An 18,621-nucleotide genomic window follows, 5' to 3' on the forward strand; every position below is an offset into this window, starting at 1 on the left:
ACTATATTACGTCTGTGCCATTAACCCAAGCCTGTCATATGATGTCTAAATGGTATGAATGTGTCAAACGTGCAACAACAACCACTGGCGTGTCTGCTGGGCATGACGTCTCCCACCACCTTGACACCCGTCTCCACTGCAGTCGGCACATCACCCGCCTCCACAGCAGCCGCCACTGGTGCCACCGCGCCCGTCTCCAACTCTAGTGCCGGACAGCTCGTGTCATGCTAGCTCCTGTAGTTCTGCCTCCACTGGCTGCACCTGCATGCACGCGTGCACACATGTGAACACACCCTGCACTCCTGCCGCAAGGTGCCAATGCCAATGCAAGGCTGCCGGCCAAGAACAGAGTGCTTGGTAGTGCACCGGACCTATCTCATGAAGCGGGCCTGTATGTGTTTCGGTGTGTATGCCCACTGGTGATGCGGACACCCACCGTTGCTAAACACAATGTTGGAGGTGTGGCGGCAGTCCAGCCAGCCGACCTGGGGGAAGGGGCGTGTGGCAGCAGGCGGGTATGTGACACGGACTAGAGGTACCAGGAAGTGATTTAGACATACATACCATACAGCGCTAGTAAGGGAGGCAGCAAACAGTCATCTCTTGAAGGCTGGGGCTCCGACTAGCAAACACAACGTGAGTGAAGGGGTTGCGAACCATCTTGCGCCAGGGTTGCAGCCGCTGGGGACCTGCATCTACCTGCATCTACGGCATCTCCTCAAACATATTTCCCATGGACTCACCCTCGAACGGCTCCTAGAATCGTCCTCAAGAATCGCATGGCGGAGGATCCTGCAAGTACACATACACACACGGGGTTGTGACATATGGCCGGGCGGGCAATCCAGGCTGCAGGTTTAAAGCCTCCCGTCTTCATTTTAACCTGTGGACTAACCTGTGGACTTCCGTGAGGCGCGACAACGGTCGTGCTGAACGTGATGTTGAATGTATGGCGTTTTTGACCAAGACTTCCCCATTAAAACATTAAAAGCACAGCTGATCATTTATGAGGCACAGTTGTAAGTCTCATGTGATAGCTGGCTTCAGCTGACGTCTCAGCAGCAGCGTCGCCGAGCTGGTCAACGAGCGGTCAGCAGCGCGAGAACTCGCGTCCCAAGCCAACAAAGCAGCCTCAGCCACCAGCTCTTGTTCTACTGACATTACAACTAGCCTTATTTTTGTGTTTACAAAGCAAAATAGCGACTGGCGAGGGGCGGAATGAGGGAGAGCGAGCAAACGCTCTATAATGAAATGTAGTATATAAATTATATGTATACCGGTATAGTTCAGTTATCGTAACAGCATATACAAATTGGCTGCTCGAACTGAAGTTGAAGGCCCGCAGGAACCCCATGCAGAGGCTAGCGTTTTCCCCTCAGACCCCAACGGAAGGCCTGCGTAATGTACTGGGAAAGATGTCAGCTTTTATCTTAGTGTACTAGGAAGGATGTAAGAAGGAGAAAACGGCCTCAACCCGGTGATGTAAAGTACTCTACACTCCTGGACGGCTTTGGGTGTTGGGGTTGATTGATTTTTATAGGCATTAGTCAATATACACAGTGTGGCCAAGTTCAAATACACAACTCGACGAGTTGACGAACATGGGTTTGCGTCCCCCGGCCGGGGGACGCTCGACCACTTTCTCTGAGACACCCGGAAAGCCCGAATTTCTGGGACAAGTACTCTAAATGCATAACAGACTATTGATATCAACCGCTAAAGCCATGCGCCAAGTGACAGCAGTGACCGGGGGGTTCATTGCTGCCTCGGTCGACACAGCCAGCTGCTCAGGTGCATTCCTATGCTCAGGAAGCATACACTACATGCAACTACATTACTAAAGTAAGTTTACAGCTCAGGAAGCGCGGCGGTCTGAGCTCGGCCGTCAGCGACTGCCGGAGGGTTACTGGGGGGCACGCTGGGGGGGTCAGGGGGTCGGCAAGGTGCGAGGCCGCCCCAAGGACCCCACAGTCCTCACCCCAGACTTCTCGCCCCTGTGTTCCCACGTAATAAACACCACATTTGGGAGCTATTACAAGGCTTTCTGGGCTGGCCAGGGTACAGGGGCCAGGTGGGTGCAGGGGGGGATTAGGGGGGGGGGGGGGTTATGGGGGTTGGTGAGGTAAGGGGCCAAAACACTGACGTAGGGAGGAGGCGCGGCGCTGCTAAATGCCATCAATGCATGCTGCACAGTTGTGGTTTGGTAGACTACGTGGATTGGGAAGCATCAAGGGGAGACGGCAAGATCAGCAGTGGGATGATCATGGATGGTATGGGGTGAAGAAGAAGACGCACACCTTGCTCCCAATGTTGCTGTTTGTAAACGTCTGTGTGCATTACCATCCATGCGGGGGGGCAGCTGGAGGAGTACAGGTATTACAAGTCCTCCCACGGTGTGTGTGAGGGAAGAGGGCAGGCCCCTACCTTAAGCATAAGGCACGCACCATCGTGGCTGGGCAGCGAGTGATGAGTTACCTGCGGGTGACCAATAGGGAGCCGCTGACAGTTCCGCCCCAATGTGGTCTCCTAGCATAACACCCCCAGCCATGGCCGAAGGCACGGCCGCGGCCAGAGCTGCACGCATCTACGCTGGGGGCAGGCCCTGGCCAGGCTGGGCGGGCCTGGGTGGCAGCTGGGCGGGCCTGGGCGGCGGCTGGGCGGCCCTGGGCGGCAGCTGGGCGGACCTGGGCGGCATCTGGGTGGGGGCTGAGCGAGCCTGGGCAGAGCCTGGACAAGGGCTGGGCAGGAGCCACATACCAATGGGTTACCACAAAGTTACCATTTTATCAAAGTTTACCGAGGTTTTACCGATCAGCCAACCCATACCAATCCTGACCGATGCTAACCGACGCTGACCATCGGTTTATTAGGGTGACCGCCTGGTAACCGCCCCCATACCGATCGGTTTAATAGGGGCTGGAACGGTAGGGCTTGCACGGTGCCTCGCTCTATAGGAATGGCGGATGTGCTTCCGTGTTCGGTGCGGATGCGGGTGGTCGCATGTGCATATAGGTTGCGGACTGCGCGGATCAGGTCCGTTGGCAGCCCAAGGTCAAACATAATTTGTAGTAATCGGTCCTGGTCGATTGTGTTAAACGCGGAGCTATAGTCCACGTATACCGCATAGACATCTTTTCCAAACAGTGCGGCATCCTCAAGGGCATGTACTAAATTTAGGACCTGCCTTTCGGTGTTGCAGTAGGCACGGAAGCCTTCCTGTGCTTCACTGAATAGCTGGAGGGGGCCAGCCAGTTCGCCAATGCGTGGATATCCACCATTGATGGCTGGTCGGGTCGGCCCGGAACTGTGGGATGGCCGGGCGGGCACTATCGCATACCCCGGTCGGTCCGCCCGCAGGTAGGCAGGTTATGTGGCCGGGCTATGCTGGATGCCCGCGCCGGCTGGATGCATCTCCGACCCCGATGCCCTGGACAGCCCTGGATGGCTCGCCCAGACATCCCTACCACCCTCATGGCCTACAGCGCATCATGTCCCCATGCAGCGGCGCCTCATGCCCAACTCGCCTGGCCAGCACCAGCCTTTCATACCCGTCTCGGCTCACTATTTTACAGCAGACAGTCAGCCTTCGCGTCAGCACGGCCGCAGCTAGGCAGCCACCCTGCTGGTTTGTTTTCTGCGCCGGCGTCGACGTTTTGAGAACCGCCATGCCGCACCCTCCTTTCTGCCGTTCTCTTTCCTCTTGTCCTCGCATGTACGTACTACTCCTGGCTCACCGCGGATGCCTGGCTGCGTTCCAGGTGGGGTTCGCGTTATCACAACGCATCGCAGCCTTCACTTGGTAGTCTGCGGCCAGTCTACGCCAGCCCAGCCTCCGACAGCCGTATACACCAGCTGAGAGTCACAGGCTTTAGGACGCCGGAGTGGCGCAGCTTGGCGCGCGGTTATCTCGTCAAAGGTAACGTAGCAGTTGCGGTCGCTGCTCACGCTTTTCTCTTTGCTTGTGCTAGCTCATGGCCTCGGCTCTACAACGTCATGTTCGCTTGTGCGTGTTGTGTTTTTCAAGCACGTCAATAGCACAGGGATAATCGCCCCATTGACTAGTGTTGCGGAACTAGCTAATGCGTACATAGACCAGAGCGGAAGGCGGAGTGGGCTTGCAGGCGGCACGAGAATAGGCAGTCAGTAGCGCAAGTTGCGAATTCACATGTTGCCTCGTAACCGACGGTAAACGCTGTGGACGGTCGCGCCCATGGCTGGCTGACGGAAGGTGGCTGCTGTATTGGGATGGCTGGGCTGGACGACGGCGGCCGGGCTGGCGTTGGGACTACCAGAAAGGATGCGCCCGAAACAGTAAGCGAGTAACCATAAGGAGTGGGCAGGAGCGGTCTACAGGATCGCCCTGGATAGGGGACTAGAGCGAGATAGTGTGGAGCGGCAAAACAGCGGGCAGCAGCAAGCATTGAATAGAACATGCGTCGCGGCAATGGGTGACAAGGGTTAAACATCACTCGCTGCACCAACTGCAACAGCGAGAGGCCACCGGTGAATATGTTCACCATTCTTGTGGTTCGGAAGTATGAATTTACAGAAGCATCACCGTGAATGGCAGGCCGATGTGCTTATTAACAATGCTGTCGACAGTGAATGGTTTGAGGCGCATACTTGTATTTGGTTGAAATCGCGCACGTCACCGGGCGGGGCCGGGCGGTGCATGCGTGTCGCTGAACTGCGGTGTGACAGGAACGCAAAGGGGAACGGGCCGGGGTACACATTAAGCACGCAGCGGCGGGACTAGCAAACAGCCACGCAGGCCCAGCAACGCAAATCCAGCAACCACAGCCATGCAGACCCGCTACGTGCAACAGCCGACGCACATGCACGCGCGGAACTCCAGTCTCCGCGCCGCCGCCACCGCCGCGGACTCCGCCTCCCGCGGGCGCAGTGGTGCGTGGCGCGGCGGACGGGCCCGGCGGTGCATGCGTGTCGCTGAACTGCGGTGTGACAGGAACGCAAAGGGGAACGGGCCGGGGTACACATTAAGCACGCAGCGGCGGGACAGGAAACAGCTACGCAGGCCCAGCAACGCAAATCCAGCAACCACAGCCATGCTGACTTCTGGGGTCGTCTCCAGACGTTTGTGACTTTGGGTATCAGGCCAAAGGGTTGGGACACTGTCCCGTTTGCGCATCCCTTCATATCTCGGGCTGTTGGTGACGGCATGGTATTGCGCTTGCCGTATGACGCTGATTCCCCGCCCCCCTCGCCGTGAGAGGTTGTGCGTGGTTGGTGGCTCTGTTTGTGGGCAGGATGCACGTGTGGGCGACCGTTCTAGCACCTGGACGCTTGCGCCCTGGTTAGTGCGTGCGCTGTGCGTGTGTCCTGCGGCCTAGACGTTTCCCGGCACTCCTGTGCCTAGGCTTGTGGCGTTGAGGCACAGCGGTGGGGCTCTGGCGGGTTGAGGCTTGGCTAGGACTCACTATGCGCGGAGTCACACGGACTTTGCCCGCGGGAGGGTATGCAGCAAAGTCGGGGTTGGGCCCTGATAGCATGTGATGGCTCGGCGTCTTCGGGTGCTGGGACTGTCCCCTCTGTAACATCCGCATCCATACTCCCGCGAGCTGCCGCGAGTTCCCCGGCGGCCTGCCCCATGCGGTTCCGGTGCCCGAAGGCTTCATAGCTGAGGACACGACCGCGTCATAGATTTCAGCGCCGACCTCAGCGCGGAAGGTGGGTGGGAATTTCGGGAATCGGCTGTTTGTGAGTGGTTGGGACTACCTGTTTCCAAGCACTGTTGCACTTCCCTAGCGGGCCGTCCCAGCACTGCTGGATGCCTGGGCGGGACAACCGGATGGCTCGGCGGGGACTGTTGGATGGCCCGGTCGGGCCAACCCGGGAATGCTGGAATGCCGGGCGGGGACCGCTGGATGGCTGGGTCGGGGTCATCCCAGCACTGTTGAATGACTCTGCACGTTACACGCGGCGTGCTGTTATGACTGCGCCGCGGACCAGGGAGGAGCGTGGGGATATGCCAGGGGTAGGCCGCTTCGAGCCGCGTGTTTTGTGCTTCCATGTCATGCCCTCAGAATTCAACACATTCGTTACGCCTTAGCATCAATACTGTAGTGAGCTATGTACACGCTATAGCGGCCGTTTATGGCTAAGCGCGAAACCCCGAAATGATGTCTCTGCGGAAGACGTCCAGCGTTCGCTTTAGTTTACCCCGATGAATTGTGCACATGTAATAGGTTGTGTTCATTGGTTTGGGCACAGTCTGTGACGGGAAGGGGCCGGGGCACCCGAGATGGCCGACGCGAACCAGTGGTTCGTCCGGCTCGCTGGCCGCTGTGGGGCGACTCAAAGGACGGCCTTGAATATTCCTGCTTTTTTTTATCCCATGCCCGTGGAACCAGGAATTGGTGCTAGAAAGACGACAGTTGCTTGTTGATTTGCTGTGTGGCTTCAGCTTTCAGCGAATAAACAGCAGCTTAATAGGAACAACCTACACGCTTATATGATTATGAAACACATTAAGACGAAAAGAGGTTTGGCGGGTTCGCAATGGGGGCCTCAGTGCGGACTTTAGCCATTTAGTGGCGCAGACTTTAGTGGGCTTCTTCCTCTGCGATGCTCAATACTTGCTAACCTTGTTGTTTTAGGCTAATTGCGACGAAGGCCTGTCAGTTGGCTTGCTGGGTGTTTGCCGCGTGTCACGCCTTGGGAAAGGCAGTCCCCGACCAGGTCGCAAAATCCGACCTCGGCTTTACTCCGCCCCGATTTGTTTCCTGGTATATTTAGCGTTGGTATTGCAATCCCAAAGGCAGCCGTACTGCGGCGGAGCATTCTAAAGGGGGCGCCACTAAATCGACTGGAAAGAGGCCCAGTAATCCCACTAGCGGACCGCCATGCGATCCATGGAGCGTGCCCCTAAGGGAGTCAAGTGACAGGGGACGCAATGTACAGTGTTTAAATGCCGAGCACGAGAGGAGGCTGGTGTAGAAGTGGCGACTAAAGTCTGAGTATGACCTGAGTGCCAGAGTCGTAACAAATGTTGGACCAAAGGTACTGCGGATGCTGGCGTGCACACAACCTCCTGGACCGGTGACCGGGTCGGGGTCGGGGTCGGGGTCGGGGTCGGGGTCGGGGTCGGGGTCGGGGTCGGGGTCGGGGTCGGGGTCGGGGTCGGGGTCGGGGTCGGGGTCGGGGTCGGGGTCGGGGTCGGGGTCGGGGTCGGGGTCGGGGTCGGGGTCGGGGTCGGGGTCGGGGTCGGGGTCGGGGTCGGGGTCGGGGTCGGGGTCGGGGCACACGGGGGACACGCCCGGTTCCGGGCGGGGTCGAAACCCACAGCTAGGTCTCCACCTCGAAGGCTCCCACTCGGCATGGGATGAGAGCCGGCATGGGATCCCACATTGACTCAGACCACTGACCACCGTTGACCACCGACCATCGAGCAGACTGTCGATGGGATCCCACACAGAATAGGAGCCTACGCCAGGTCGTATACCACGCGCGATGGCAGGCATACTAATCAGAGACTCGTAATAGCCTTGACTCTGTTGTAGTATTATATACTTCCAGATGCTCTTCCTAACGTTCGGGCCAAAATGGAGACAAACAAGTGGAAGCCGGCCCCCGACAAGGCTAGTGTCCGTGAGGAGCCTAAGCGGACCTGGCAGCTCCGTCCATACGTCAGCTATGTACTAAGGCGCTTTTTCTTGTGCTCGGCTTCAGCTGCGATAGTGCCGGTGGATCAGCGGATCCTAGCGCACGCCCACTTTGAGATTGCAGCAAGTGAAATCCTGCAAGAGCTTGAACAGGTATGCCAGAGCCGATCGTTAGCAGGTGAATGTATGCACAGCATCTTTAACGATGCTGGTGCGGTCCAGCGACGACTGGCCGTGCCAACTCCTTGCCAACCCCTTGCCGCCCCCCCCCCCCCCCCACACACACACACACGTTTTCGCGCAGACTGTGCCGCCACTTCTAACCGCACCGAGCGATCCTACGACGAGGTATGGCACAGACGAAGAGAGGGCAGCTCTCCTGCAGCAAGTGATGCAGGCGCTTCGGCGTGAGCTGCAGCCGCACGTGTCGGAGGCAGCTCGGCAGTCCTATGAGCGCCTTATCCCCACAGTAAGCCGCCTCGTGCTGTCTGCTGTTCGGCGTTTCAAGTCCAGGAACTATGGTGAGTATGTGGAAGTAAGACGTGGCATAGCAGCTGTTGGAGGGGCATAGCAGCTGTCGGAGATGGGAGTTGTGCATCCCCCCAAGGATGGCCACGCTGGGTTTGACGTTGATTAAGCTGACAGTCGTGGACTGGTTGGTGCCTTTGCAGGTGACTGTGAGGTGGTTGCCCGGGAGCCTTCAGATGTGCAGCGCCAGGCTGTGGAGGGGCTGGCCAACCTGGTGCAGCTAACGCCCAAGGGCGCAGCAGTGGCGACAGCCTGGTCACTATGGGCCAACAATAATAATAATAATACCTACGCACGGACCAAGGTCCCGCGTGCCTTAAGGAAGAGTCCCATCGAGGCTAACCCTACCGTATCTCTGTGGGACCTTGGCAAGAGGCACCCCACGCATCCACCTTCACTCAGTCCATAGGAACCGAAGTTCTGGACCTATCGGCCTACCAACTCTCCGAATTCGGCCATCATGAAGTTTCCACGTTGCAACAATGGGATCCGAACCCAGAGAGTCGCTACAACGCTTCCATCAGTACCGCGGACTCCATACCGGAATACTGACTTGGTTCCCCGGGCAGGATCCGAACCTGCATCTATACTTGTCAGCCTCAACCGAAGTTCTGGACCTATCGGCCTACCAACTCTCCGAATTCGGCCATCATGAAGTTTCCACGTTGCAACAATGGGATCCGAACCCAGAGAGTCGCTACAACGCTTCCATCAGTACCGCGGACTCCATACCGGAATACTGACTTGGTTCCCCGGGCAGGATCCGAACCTGCATCTATACTTGTCAGCCTCAACCTGGCCGAATCTGCGATTCGAACCTGGGTCTGCCATGTGACAGCGGCATGCTCTACCAATTGAGCTACCGGGGATTATGGGACTATGGGCCAACACTGAGCGGCTGCCGGATGACCCAGGCACTGACCCCGGTTCGGATGAGGAGGCCTGCCAGGCGTCTAGGCGGGCTTGTGGCACCGTGCACCAGCAACTCGTTGCAGAATGGCCCACCATTGCGAACAGGAACGCAAGGGCAGTTGCCAGCATGTCTTACAAAGACAGAGAAGCAGTACTGGCGCTTGTGCAGCAACGGCTCCCTATGCGCCACCTGAGCACGGAGGAGGGCCGAAAAGACCTGCTTTCCTTCTTGCAGTTGCGGCTGTTAAGCAAAGCTGCGGGGGAGGAGGAAGAAGATGCAGGTGGCGGTGGTGGCAGTGGCTGGGCACCAGTAGCTGGCGGCGCGGCTAGTGGCAGCGCAGCGGCCGCGGCGGCCGTGGTCACAGCTACGACCACAGGGAGTGGGCACAACGGCGGTGGGCGCTCTGGCGCGGCTGAGCACAGCCACCACCAGCACCTTGCCGCTGCTGTCCATCTCTCGGCGGCAGCTGCTGAGGGCGATTCCGGCGGCGGTGGTGGCAGTGGCTGGGCACCAGTAGCTGGCGGCGCGGCCAGTGGCAGCGCAGCGGCCGCGGCGGCAGTGGTCACAGCTACGACCACAGGGAGTGGGCACAACGGCGGCGGGCGCTCTGGCGCTGGGGTTGCGGCAGATGGCGGTGGCGGCGCTTATGAGTGGCTAGACTGCATGAATACGGATGTGATGCACTTGCCAACCTTTGAGTCTGGCAGCTTGATGGGGTTACTATGTGACGAGGCGGAGCCTACTGGTGATGCGGCAGCAGCTATGGCAGCACTTGCTACTGCAGCTGCAGCTGTGGTCCCCCCCGGGACACTTACCAATGCACAGATGCTCGCGGCCCTCGCGGCCCTGTCGCAACTCCAAGAGCCCGTACATGCCGACCAACAGCAGCTGCAGCCGGGACAGGCGCAGCCGGGGCAGGCGCAGCCGGGGCAGGCGCAGCCGGGGCAGGTGCCGCCGGGGCAGGGGCAGGCGCAGCCGGGGCAGGCGGGGCAGCCGGGGCAGGCGCAGCCGGGGCAGGCGCAGCCGGGGCAGGCGCAGCCGGGGCAGGCGCAGCCGGGGCAGGTGCCGCCGGGGCAGGCGCAGGCAGGGCAGGCGCAGGCAGGGCAGGCGCAGCCGGGGCAGGTGCCGCCGGGGCAGGCGCAGCCGGGGCAGGCGCAGCCGGGGCAGGCGCAGCCGGGGCAGGTGCCGCCGGGGCAGGGGCAGGCAGGGCAGGCGCAGGCAGGGCAGGCGCAGCCGGGGCAGGTGCCGCCGGGGCAGGCGCAGCCGGGGCAGGCGCAGCCGGGGCAGGCGCAGCCGGGGCAGGCGCAGCCGGGGCAGGCGCAGCCGGGGCAGGGGCAGGCAGGGCAGGGGCAGGCAGGGCAGGGGCAGGCAGGGCAGCCGCAGCTGCGATGGCGGCTGCGGCGCCGCTTTGACCGCAGGTACCATGAGTACTATGCGGACTTGGGACAGCGCTCCAGCACGCTGCTAGAGAAGCTGCTGGGGTCGCGCAGTACCGTGTCATTGCCAAAGCAGGGGATTCTTGAGCAAAACATTGCTCAGCAGGACGGGTACTGCGCAGACAGCGAAGAAGTCAGCGATGGAGCACTGGCGGACCACGAAGATGGCGAGTTTCTGCATGGCTGTCAGCAATCGGAGCTCCAGCACGACTTCAAGCAGCTGCAGCGGGACAAGCAGCGCGCCTTCATTGTTAAGGAGCACAGCCGTGTGACGGGAGACATAATCAAGAAGATACAGGCGCTGACGCTGGTGAGCAGCAACGCCGATATGGCCATGTTCAGCAGTAGCAACAGGTCCACAGCGTATAAGACGGTCCTCATCGGCCGTCATTGGTACGGTATCAGCAAGCCACACACCGAGGGCCTCACTAGGCTCATCAAAGTGTTCGCGCGCCACCCGTCTGCTCGTGGAAAGCTGCTGGGGGCAGCAGCGGATATCCTGGCGGAGTACGGCAGCGACAGCGATAAGGGGCCAGGCGATGGCAGCGATGATAGTGACAGTGGCAGTGGCGCCGACCACAGCGGCTTGCGCGGCGGCAGCAGCAGCAGCAACGGCGGTGACGAGCCACGGCGGGGTCAGAAGCGTGCTCGCCAGGTAGCCACGGCGGTGGCTGCGACAGCCATGCAGGCGGCACACGCGGCAGCAGCGCAGGCACCAGCCACGGCGGCGGCGGCGGCAGCCATGCAGGCAGCACCCGCGGCAGCGGTGCAAGCACCAGCCACGGCGGCGGCGGCGGCAGCCATGCAGGCGGCACCCGCGGTAGCGGCGCAGGCACCAGCCACGGCGGCGGCGGCGGCAGCCATGCAGGCGGCACACGCGGCAGCGGCGCAGGCACCAGCCACGGCGGCGGCGGCGGCGGCGGCGGCGGCGGCCATGCAGGCGGCACCCGCGGCAGCGGCGCAGGCACCAGCCACGGCGGCGGCGGCGGCGGCGGCGGGAGCCATGCAGGCGGCACCCGCGGCAGCGGCGCAGGCACCAGCCACGGCGGCGGCGGCGGCAGCCATGCAGGCGGCACCCGCGGCAGCGGCGCAGGCACCAGCCACGGCGGCGGCGGCGGCAGCCATGCAGGCGGCACACGCGGCAGCAGCGCAGGCACCAGCCACGGCGGCGGCGGCGGCGGCGGCGGCAGCCATGCAGGCGGCACCCGCGGCAGCGGCGCAGGCACCAGCCACGGCGGCGGCGGCGGCAGCCATGCAGGCGGCACACGCGGCACAAGCGGGATCTTCTGCAGCACCGGCATCAGCAGCAGCGGCAGCTGCAGCTCCATCTCGTCGGGTGAAGCTGGACCAGGATAAGGTGGGTTCGCGGATGCATGCACTAGTGCTGTTCCAGACATGTCTCTAACCGTGTGCCATTTGCAGCGCCTGGAACTGCAGATGACCATGGGCCCATTCGTAAGCCTGACCAAGGTGAAGGCGATTGCAGCCTGGCGGCAAGCAAACCCGGACAAGACTGCTGGCCTTTCGGATCATCAACTGGGCACGGCCTGGACTGCCGTGCGCGCTGCTGGACGTGCTCGGGGGAAGCGACTCGCGGAGTCAGAGGAGGCCGGCGATGTGGGGACTGACATAGCGTCCGTAGAATCCCGTATCAGGCAGAAGCTAGCTGCGGGCGAGACGTCGGGCGTTGAAGATGACCTAAACGAGTTGCGGATGACGGGGCAGAACGAGCTGTACGCACAACTCTACAACGAAGCTTGTGAGAAGGGCGTGTTTGCTGGACTGGCGTGGTAACTAACGTGGGCGGTTGGCTGCAGTACAATGTTTGTGGTGGGATCAATGCGACTGTACGGCTGTAGGTCAGTGTAGTTGCTGGCCGGGCGTCGGCAGTACGGTATGCAACGCAGCCGGCGGCTCCATGGTCGCGGCGTTGCCTGGAGTTGAGCTGCAGCTTTACTCCTCACACGAGTAATGCAACGGATTGCCTTGTACGCTTGCCCACATGTGTAATACCACTCAAGACGCCAGCTGGCCGGGCGTTGCGTGCTAGTTCTGTCAATTAGGGGCCGGGCCGCAGGGGGACATACGCATCTGCACACGGCGTTGCCTGGAGTTGAGCTGCAGCTTTACTCCTCACACCATTAATGCAACGGATTGCCTTGCACGCTTGCCCACATGTGTAATACCACTCAAGACGCCAGCTGGCCGGGCGTTGCGTGCTAGTTCTGTCAATTAGGGGCCGGGCCGCAGGGGGACATACGCATCTGCACACGGCGTTGCCTGGAGTTGAGCTGCAGCTTTACTCCTCACACCATTAATGCAACGGATTGCCTTGTACGCTTGCCCACATGTGTAATACCACTCAAGACGCCAGCTGGCCGGGCGTTGCATGCTAGTTCTGTCAATTAGGGGCCGGGCCGCAGGGGGACATACGCATCTGCACACAGCCGGCGGCTCCATGGTCGCGGCGTTGCCTGGAGTTGAGCTGCAGCTTTACTCCTCACACGAGTAATGCAACGGATTGCCTTGCACGCTTGCCCACATGTGTAATACCACTCAAGACGCCAGCTGGCCGGGCGTTGCGTGCTAGTTCTGTCAATTCGGGGCCGGGCCGCAGGGGGACATACGCATCTGCACACAGCCGGCGGCTCCATGGTCGCGGCGTTGCCTGGAGTTGAGCTGCAGCTTTACTCCTCACACGATTAATGCAACGGATTGCCTTGCACGCTTGCCCACATGTGTAATACCACTCAAGACGCCAGCTGGCCGGGCGTTGCATGCTAGTTCTGTCAATTAGGGGCCGGGCCGCAGGGGGACATACGCATCTGCACACAGCCGGCGGCTCCATGGTCGCGGCGTTGCCTGGAGTTGAGCTGCAGCTTTACTCCTCACACGATTAATGCAACGGATTGCCTTGCACGCTTGCCCACATGTGTAATACCACTCAAGACGCCAGCTGGCCGGGCGTTGCGTGCTAGTTCTGTCAATTAGGGGCCGGGCCGCAGGGGGACATACGCATCTGCACACAGCCGGCGGCTCCATGGTCGCGGCGTTGCCTGGAGTTGAGCTGCAGCTTTACTCCTCACACGATTAATGCAACGGATTGCCTTGCACGCTTGCCCACATGTGTAATACCACTCAAGACGCCAGCTGGCCGGGCGTTGCGTGCTAGTTCTGTCAATTAGGGGCCGGGCCGCAGGGGGACATACGCATCTGCACACAGCCGGCGGCTCCATGGTCGCGGCGTTGCCTGGAGTTGAGCTGCAGCTTTACTCCTCACACGATTAATGCAACGGATTGCCTTGCACGCTTGCCCACATGTGTAATACCACTCAAGACGCCAGCTGGCCGGGCGTTGCGTGCTAGTTCTGTCAATTAGGGGCCGGGCCGCAGGGGGACATACGCATCTGCACACAGCCGGCGGCTCCATGGTCGCGGCGTTGCCTGGAGTTGAGCTGCAGCTTTACTCCTCACACGATTAATGCAACGGATTGCCTTGCACGCTTGCCCACATGTGTAATACCACTCAAGACGCCAGCTGGCCGGGCGTTGCGTGCTAGTTCTGTCAATTAGGGGCCGGGCCGCAGGGGGACATACGCATCTGCACACAGCCGTCAATCACTGTTTAGCTTATCTTACCGTCAGTCGACAATTACGGTGCGGTATCAACCATACCACCAAGAAGAATTAATGAATGTCCGAATGAATGCATCATAAATAAATCATGCCAGTCCCATTCATCAGGGATTTATGAGGGATCCGGAATGCTCGTGTGCTGAAGCTGGGACTTCAGGTCTTGCACTAACGCCAAGTGTTGATCTAACAGGAACACACTGCCTGCACACTCCTGCCTTTTTGCACGTGCCACACCGAGCTGCACCTGCACCACCTCGAGCCAACGTGCCAATCGAGCCTTCTCCACCGTCAGAATTCCTAGCTCTTCACCAGCCCGTGCCCGATGCACAGCCGCCTCTAGGAAACGGCGGCCGTGGTACATACGCTGTGCTGCGGTAGTAACACCCGGAGCACGCCAAGGTGGCTGGCTGCCTGGCTGGAACAGGCCGCGCACGTCGCTATCCGTCAACCTAGCACCGTCTCCACCGTTACCAAACTGCTGCCAAACGTACATCTCCTCCAGAGTGGCCCGCACCTGCCCACGCTTCCGCTGTGCGCTCTTCCGTGCGGTCTTCGCAGCCTTATCAGCCGCGCCCGCCTGCCGCAGCTCCAGCTGCTGAATCTCCAGCACAAGCTCCTCAACGCGGTCTTGGCACCTGTTATTTGAATGATGGCGCCAAATCGAGTGAACGGTTAACGGCTGGTTAATATTTCTAACCCATGAAGGGACCTAGGTTTAAGGGTCACGAGCACGGGACTCATGAACCGGCACTGCTTTTACATGCCAAGACCCGAGCCCCAAATATTGAGTCCCACCACTTCCAAACCGCTCACCTGCTAACCTCCCGTTGTTTGAGGCGCGCTAAGGCGGCCGCAAAGTCAGGAAGGAGAGGAGTCTCCGTGCCAGAGGTGATGGTGACAGCTGACTTGCGCCACTCCGCCGCTGCAGCTGGCCCCAGCTCAAGCTTGAGCTCCGCCTGCGCGATGGCCTTGGCAGTGCGGGCTACTTGAGCATCAGTGCTCGCGGCCGTCAATGTGACGGCCGATGGCGATGATACCACAGCCAACGCTGGAGCTTTGCGTTTCAGCTGTTTCAGCTCAACGTGGTGCAACAGCAGCTCCACGTACTCTACCTGTGGTGTGTGCGCATAGCGGCATGGCGTGACGTGGGGGCATACACCGTGTGCTCGCCTGCTACCTGTTACAAAGACCTGCCGACTCTCCATTCTCCTTACAACATCCCATACACACCGGCTTGGAGTCCTCCTCGTTGTCCACCTTCTTGCCTCGCAGCAGGTTGGCCTGCATCCACTCCTCGGCTGCTGCCCAGACGTTCGTAATACCACTGGCGTTGGCAGTTGCGGTTGCCTCCTCCTCGCGGCGTGTGTACTCATCTGCGGCAAAGGAAGTGCATACCGGAGCATGTGCATGTAAGCGACCTAAGGCTGAAGCGGGGTGCAGATGTGAGCACCAGTCGTCCCACCGTATAGCCGCTGCGTGTCCTTGTACTTGGTCTCCAGCAGGCGCACAATGCGCTGCAACTTGTCCCGCCCGAGCACGGTGAGCAACGCCTCAATGAAGTCGCGCCGATGGTGCTTCGTCATGTAGCGAACAAGGCCAGCAATTGCCTGTAAGCCAGACCAAGGCGGGCATGCGCATCTCAGCACCTGATCATCTGACAAGCACCACAGGCCCAGGCGCAGCGCCCCGCACCTTTGTCTGGCTCCACAGTTGCTCCGTCTGCTCGCCAATGCGCCGCCCCGCGTCCTGCTTGTACAAGCCGCTGTTGCTAAGCTGGCATGCTAGGTCGTGGCCACTACCGTGCAGCCAGTTGACCATGATCCGTAGGCTCTTGGCCTCCTCCGGCAGATCAGGATGCGCAGCCACGTACACTCTGGGAAAAGGGGGGGTTGAAATCCCCGGAAAAACAGGGGGTAGTTCCCCGGAAAAATCTTCCCCGTATGCTTTTCGAAGAAAGTAGGAGTTTGTACGGGGAAGTCCTTACGGGGAAGTGCTTACGGGCAAGTGAAGCCCTTTTACGGGAGAGTTCAGCACCCGAACGGGAAAGTTTTGGGAGCTGCTAACACACTTAGGATCCACACTGTACACCACGCAATACTGCGTTATCTACGTTATCCTTTTACGACACCGGCCACACACCTGCTCCTCGTTGACAAGTCCATTACGCTCATGCAACACTACACCAAACCGTATGATGTCTGCCTTATGTGTATGCGTGCAAACCTTAACGTGCAACAATGACTAGCGCCATCACTTGCGTGTCTGCTGGTACAATGCATCCGACAACCTTGATGCCCACCTCCACCGCAGCCGCCACATCTTCCTATGACCAAACTCCGTCCTTGGCACCATCATGCCCGCCTCCACCCCTTGTGCTGCTGGACCAGCTGCTGCCCATGCCGGATCCTTAGTTGCGCCTCCACTGCCTGCTTGTTGGCTGTGTTACATGGTTGCGCCTGCATGCACGCGGCCACACATACATGTTACAGCTAGCCACAAACGGCAGAGACGACACCTTGCAGCCAAAGTCAGGGAGGCAGCGTATAAGAGACAAAAGCCCTGTGCACGCAGGGTTGCCAAGGAACCACCTTACGGGCACCTCAGCATCTCCGTCATGCTTCACACCGATTTACCCCACCACCTCCCACCAACACACACAACGACGCACAAAGACTGCGTCTGTGTATGCCAACATGTGTTGCGGACACTCACCGTTGCTGGGCACAATATTGGAGGTGTAGTGGCAGTCAGCCAGCCGTCTGGGGGACGGGTCCGGAGGGAAGCAGCAGGGGTTGGGTGTGCGATGGGACAGGGTTGGGTACCAAGGTGTGGCAGGGCAGGGCAGCGGGCGGGTATGTGACACGGGATTAAGGTATCATGGCAAGGTAGCCACACATATATGTTACTGCTCGTCATTCCTCTGCCACAAACGGCAGAGACGACACATTGCAGCCAAGGTCAGGGAGGCAGCGTATAAGAGGCAAGAGCCCTGTGCACGCAGGGTTGCCAGGGAATCACCTTCCGGCCACCTCAGCATCGCTGTCATGCTTCACACGGATTACCCCACTACCTCCCACCAACACACACAACGACGCACAAGTACTGCGTCTATGTATGCCAACATGTGTCGCGGACACTCACCGTTGCTGAGCACTATGTCGGAGGTGTAGTGCCTGTCAGCCAGCCGTCTGGGGGACCGATCCGTTGGGGAAGCAGCAGGGGTTGGGCGCCAAGGTGTGGCGGGGCAGGGCAGCGGGCGGGTACATGACACGGGATCAAGGTATCGTGGCAAGGTAGCCATAGATGCCAACACCTTACAGGCAGGCAGGTAGGCAGCAAACAGTCATTTGTTGAAGCCCCCCTCCCCCCGCCACACGCACACATAGCGCGAGGAGGTGGACTTCAGCCACCTAAGCCGCCTATGGCCCAGCACCTACGACAACTCCCTAAACCCATCTCATGAACTCACCCCAAAGAGCTCCTGAAACCGTTCCCAAGAGTGAGAGGTTGAATCCTGCACAACACACAACACACGCGGGGTTGACGGGGGGCGGGCGGGCGGCACATCACCGGCCGTTCGTGAGCGGCGTGCGGGTCCGGTGCTGCGACATCCCGCTGCTGCTCAACCACACGGCCAGTTAACGCATCCCATTGTCATTGCAACCTGTCGACTAACCTGGACGAACGTGTGTTGCCGGTAGTGTTGCAGAGCCATGTTGGATGGCGATGATGCGGGCGACCGAGAAGACAAACTTTGAAGCAAAGCTGATACAAACGGACGCTGACTCGTAAACCTTACGTGACAGCTGGCTTCAGCTGACGTCTGAGCAGCGTCGCCGAGCCGGTCAACGAGTCAGCAGCGCGAGAATTCGCGGCCCCAGTCAGCAAAGTAGCTACCGACATTTGAGGTAGTCTTAACTTGTGTTCAAAACGCAAATTAGCGAGGGAGAGCGGAGCAAGGGACAGCGACATAAGTAAGTGCAACAGCTGCAGAACAGCTGAGACGAAATGCACGTATCAAGTATAAGTAGGTACTATCTTATGTATGCTACAATATTTACGTAAGTTAACACGCTTACACGCTTGTTGCTTGAAGTCAGGCTCGCGAAACCCCATGCAGATGCTCGCCGGTCGCCTTCCCCCCCCCCCCCCCCCGCCCCGCCCCCCCGCCCCGTTTCCAGTCCATCAGCCTCTGCCGACTTTCCAAATCCTCCCTGCCTACATGCCTGTTCTCTGGGGTTGGGTGTGGATGTGACATTGGTGCCGCAATGCCGCACCTTGTCCTACACCAGGCCCCGCCCCCCACCACCACCACCACCAACACACACACACACACACACACACACACACACACACACACACACACACACACACACACACACACACACACACACACACACACACACACACACACACACACACACACACACACACACACACACACACACACACACACACACACACACACACACACACACACACACAC

At 59.8% G+C, this 18,621-nt stretch overlaps 5 protein-coding genes across 5 annotated transcripts; 2 read left to right on the forward strand and 3 right to left on the reverse strand.

The window, feature by feature from the left end:
* Positions 1–3,036: 3,036 nt before the first annotated feature.
* On the forward strand, positions 3,037–6,498 carry CHLRE_02g142486v5 (uncharacterized protein). The gene is made up of 2 exons (XM_043060160.1): positions 3,037–3,357; positions 3,483–6,498. The coding sequence occupies exons 1-2, from the start codon at positions 3,312–3,314 to the stop codon at positions 3,608–3,610; spliced, it is 174 nt and encodes a 57-aa protein (XP_042927915.1). The 5' UTR covers positions 3,037–3,311; the 3' UTR covers positions 3,611–6,498.
* Positions 6,499–6,560: 62 nt separating this feature from the next.
* Positions 6,561–7,786, reverse strand: CHLRE_02g142506v5 (uncharacterized protein). The gene is made up of 2 exons (XM_043060161.1): positions 7,058–7,786; positions 6,561–6,885 (listed from the first exon to the last, which is right to left on the reverse strand). The coding sequence occupies exons 1-2, from the start codon at positions 7,479–7,481 to the stop codon at positions 6,851–6,853; spliced, it is 459 nt and encodes a 152-aa protein (XP_042927916.1). The 5' UTR covers positions 7,482–7,786; the 3' UTR covers positions 6,561–6,850.
* Positions 7,787–8,436: 650 nt separating this feature from the next.
* Positions 8,437–12,521, forward strand: CHLRE_02g142526v5 (uncharacterized protein). The gene has a single exon (XM_043060162.1). The coding sequence runs from the start codon at positions 9,022–9,024 to the stop codon at positions 11,902–11,904; it is 2,883 nt and encodes a 960-aa protein (XP_042927917.1). The 5' UTR covers positions 8,437–9,021; the 3' UTR covers positions 11,905–12,521.
* A 1,429-nt stretch (positions 12,522–13,950) lies between these two features.
* CHLRE_02g142546v5 (uncharacterized protein) lies at positions 13,951–16,066 on the reverse strand. Its single transcript, XM_043060163.1, has 5 exons — positions 15,828–16,066; positions 15,598–15,742; positions 15,366–15,508; positions 14,949–15,247; positions 13,951–14,770 (listed from the first exon to the last, which is right to left on the reverse strand). The coding sequence occupies exons 1-5, from the start codon at positions 15,951–15,953 to the stop codon at positions 14,248–14,250; spliced, it is 1,236 nt and encodes a 411-aa protein (XP_042927918.1). The 5' UTR covers positions 15,954–16,066; the 3' UTR covers positions 13,951–14,247.
* A 50-nt stretch (positions 16,067–16,116) lies between these two features.
* CHLRE_02g142566v5 (uncharacterized protein) lies at positions 16,117–18,196 on the reverse strand. Its single transcript, XM_043060164.1, has 5 exons — positions 17,771–18,196; positions 17,605–17,649; positions 17,277–17,323; positions 16,848–16,894; positions 16,117–16,591 (listed from the first exon to the last, which is right to left on the reverse strand). Exons 1-5 carry the CDS (start codon positions 17,785–17,787, stop codon positions 16,487–16,489), a joined length of 261 nt encoding a protein of 86 aa, XP_042927919.1. The 5' UTR covers positions 17,788–18,196; the 3' UTR covers positions 16,117–16,486.
* Positions 18,197–18,621: the final 425 nt, after the last annotated feature.

Source organism: Chlamydomonas reinhardtii, chromosome 2 (assembly GCF_000002595.2).
Source record: "Chlamydomonas reinhardtii strain CC-503 cw92 mt+ chromosome 2, whole genome shotgun sequence".
Taxonomy (NCBI): Eukaryota; Viridiplantae; Chlorophyta; class Chlorophyceae; order Chlamydomonadales; family Chlamydomonadaceae; genus Chlamydomonas; species Chlamydomonas reinhardtii.

What these genes read in the sequence shown, in the direction of transcription:
- CHLRE_02g142486v5 (XM_043060160.1), top strand. Translation starts at nt 3,312, where the DNA reads ATGGCCGGGCGGGCACTATCGCATACCCCGGTCGGTCCGCCCGCAG. An exon ending in CCCGGTCGGTCCGCCCGCAG is followed by an intron (nt 3,358 to 3,482) that starts GTAGGCAGGTTA and finishes CATGGCCTACAG; the next exon opens with CGCATCATGTCCCCATGCAG.
- CHLRE_02g142506v5 (XM_043060161.1), bottom strand. Translation starts at nt 7,481, where the DNA reads ATGCCTGCCATCGCGCGTGGTATACGACCTGGCGTAGGCTCCTATTCT. An exon ending in CGACCCCGACCCGGTCACCG is followed by an intron (nt 6,886 to 7,057) that starts GTCCAGGAGGTT and finishes TGACTCCCTTAG; the next exon opens with GGGCACGCTCCATGGATCGC.
- CHLRE_02g142526v5 (XM_043060162.1), top strand. Translation starts at nt 9,022, where the DNA reads ATGGGACTATGGGCCAACACTGAGCGGCTGCCGGATGACCCAGGCACT.
- CHLRE_02g142546v5 (XM_043060163.1), bottom strand. Translation starts at nt 15,953, where the DNA reads ATGGTCAACTGGCTGCACGGTAGTGGCCACGACCTAGCATGCCAGCTT. An exon ending in GGACACGCAGCGGCTATACG is followed by an intron (nt 15,509 to 15,597) that starts GTGGGACGACTG and finishes CCTTTGCCGCAG; the next exon opens with ATGAGTACACACGCCGCGAG. An exon ending in AAACAACGGGAGGTTAGCAG is followed by an intron (nt 14,771 to 14,948) that starts GTGAGCGGTTTG and finishes TTCAAATAACAG; the next exon opens with GTGCCAAGACCGCGTTGAGG.
- CHLRE_02g142566v5 (XM_043060164.1), bottom strand. An exon ending in GGTTTCAGGAGCTCTTTGGG is followed by an intron (nt 17,324 to 17,604) that starts GTGAGTTCATGA and finishes TCGGTCCCCCAG; the next exon opens with ACGGCTGGCTGACAGGCACT. An exon ending in CAATATTGTGCCCAGCAACG is followed by an intron (nt 16,592 to 16,847) that starts GTGAGTGTCCGC and finishes GCGTGCATGCAG; the next exon opens with GCGCAACCATGTAACACAGC.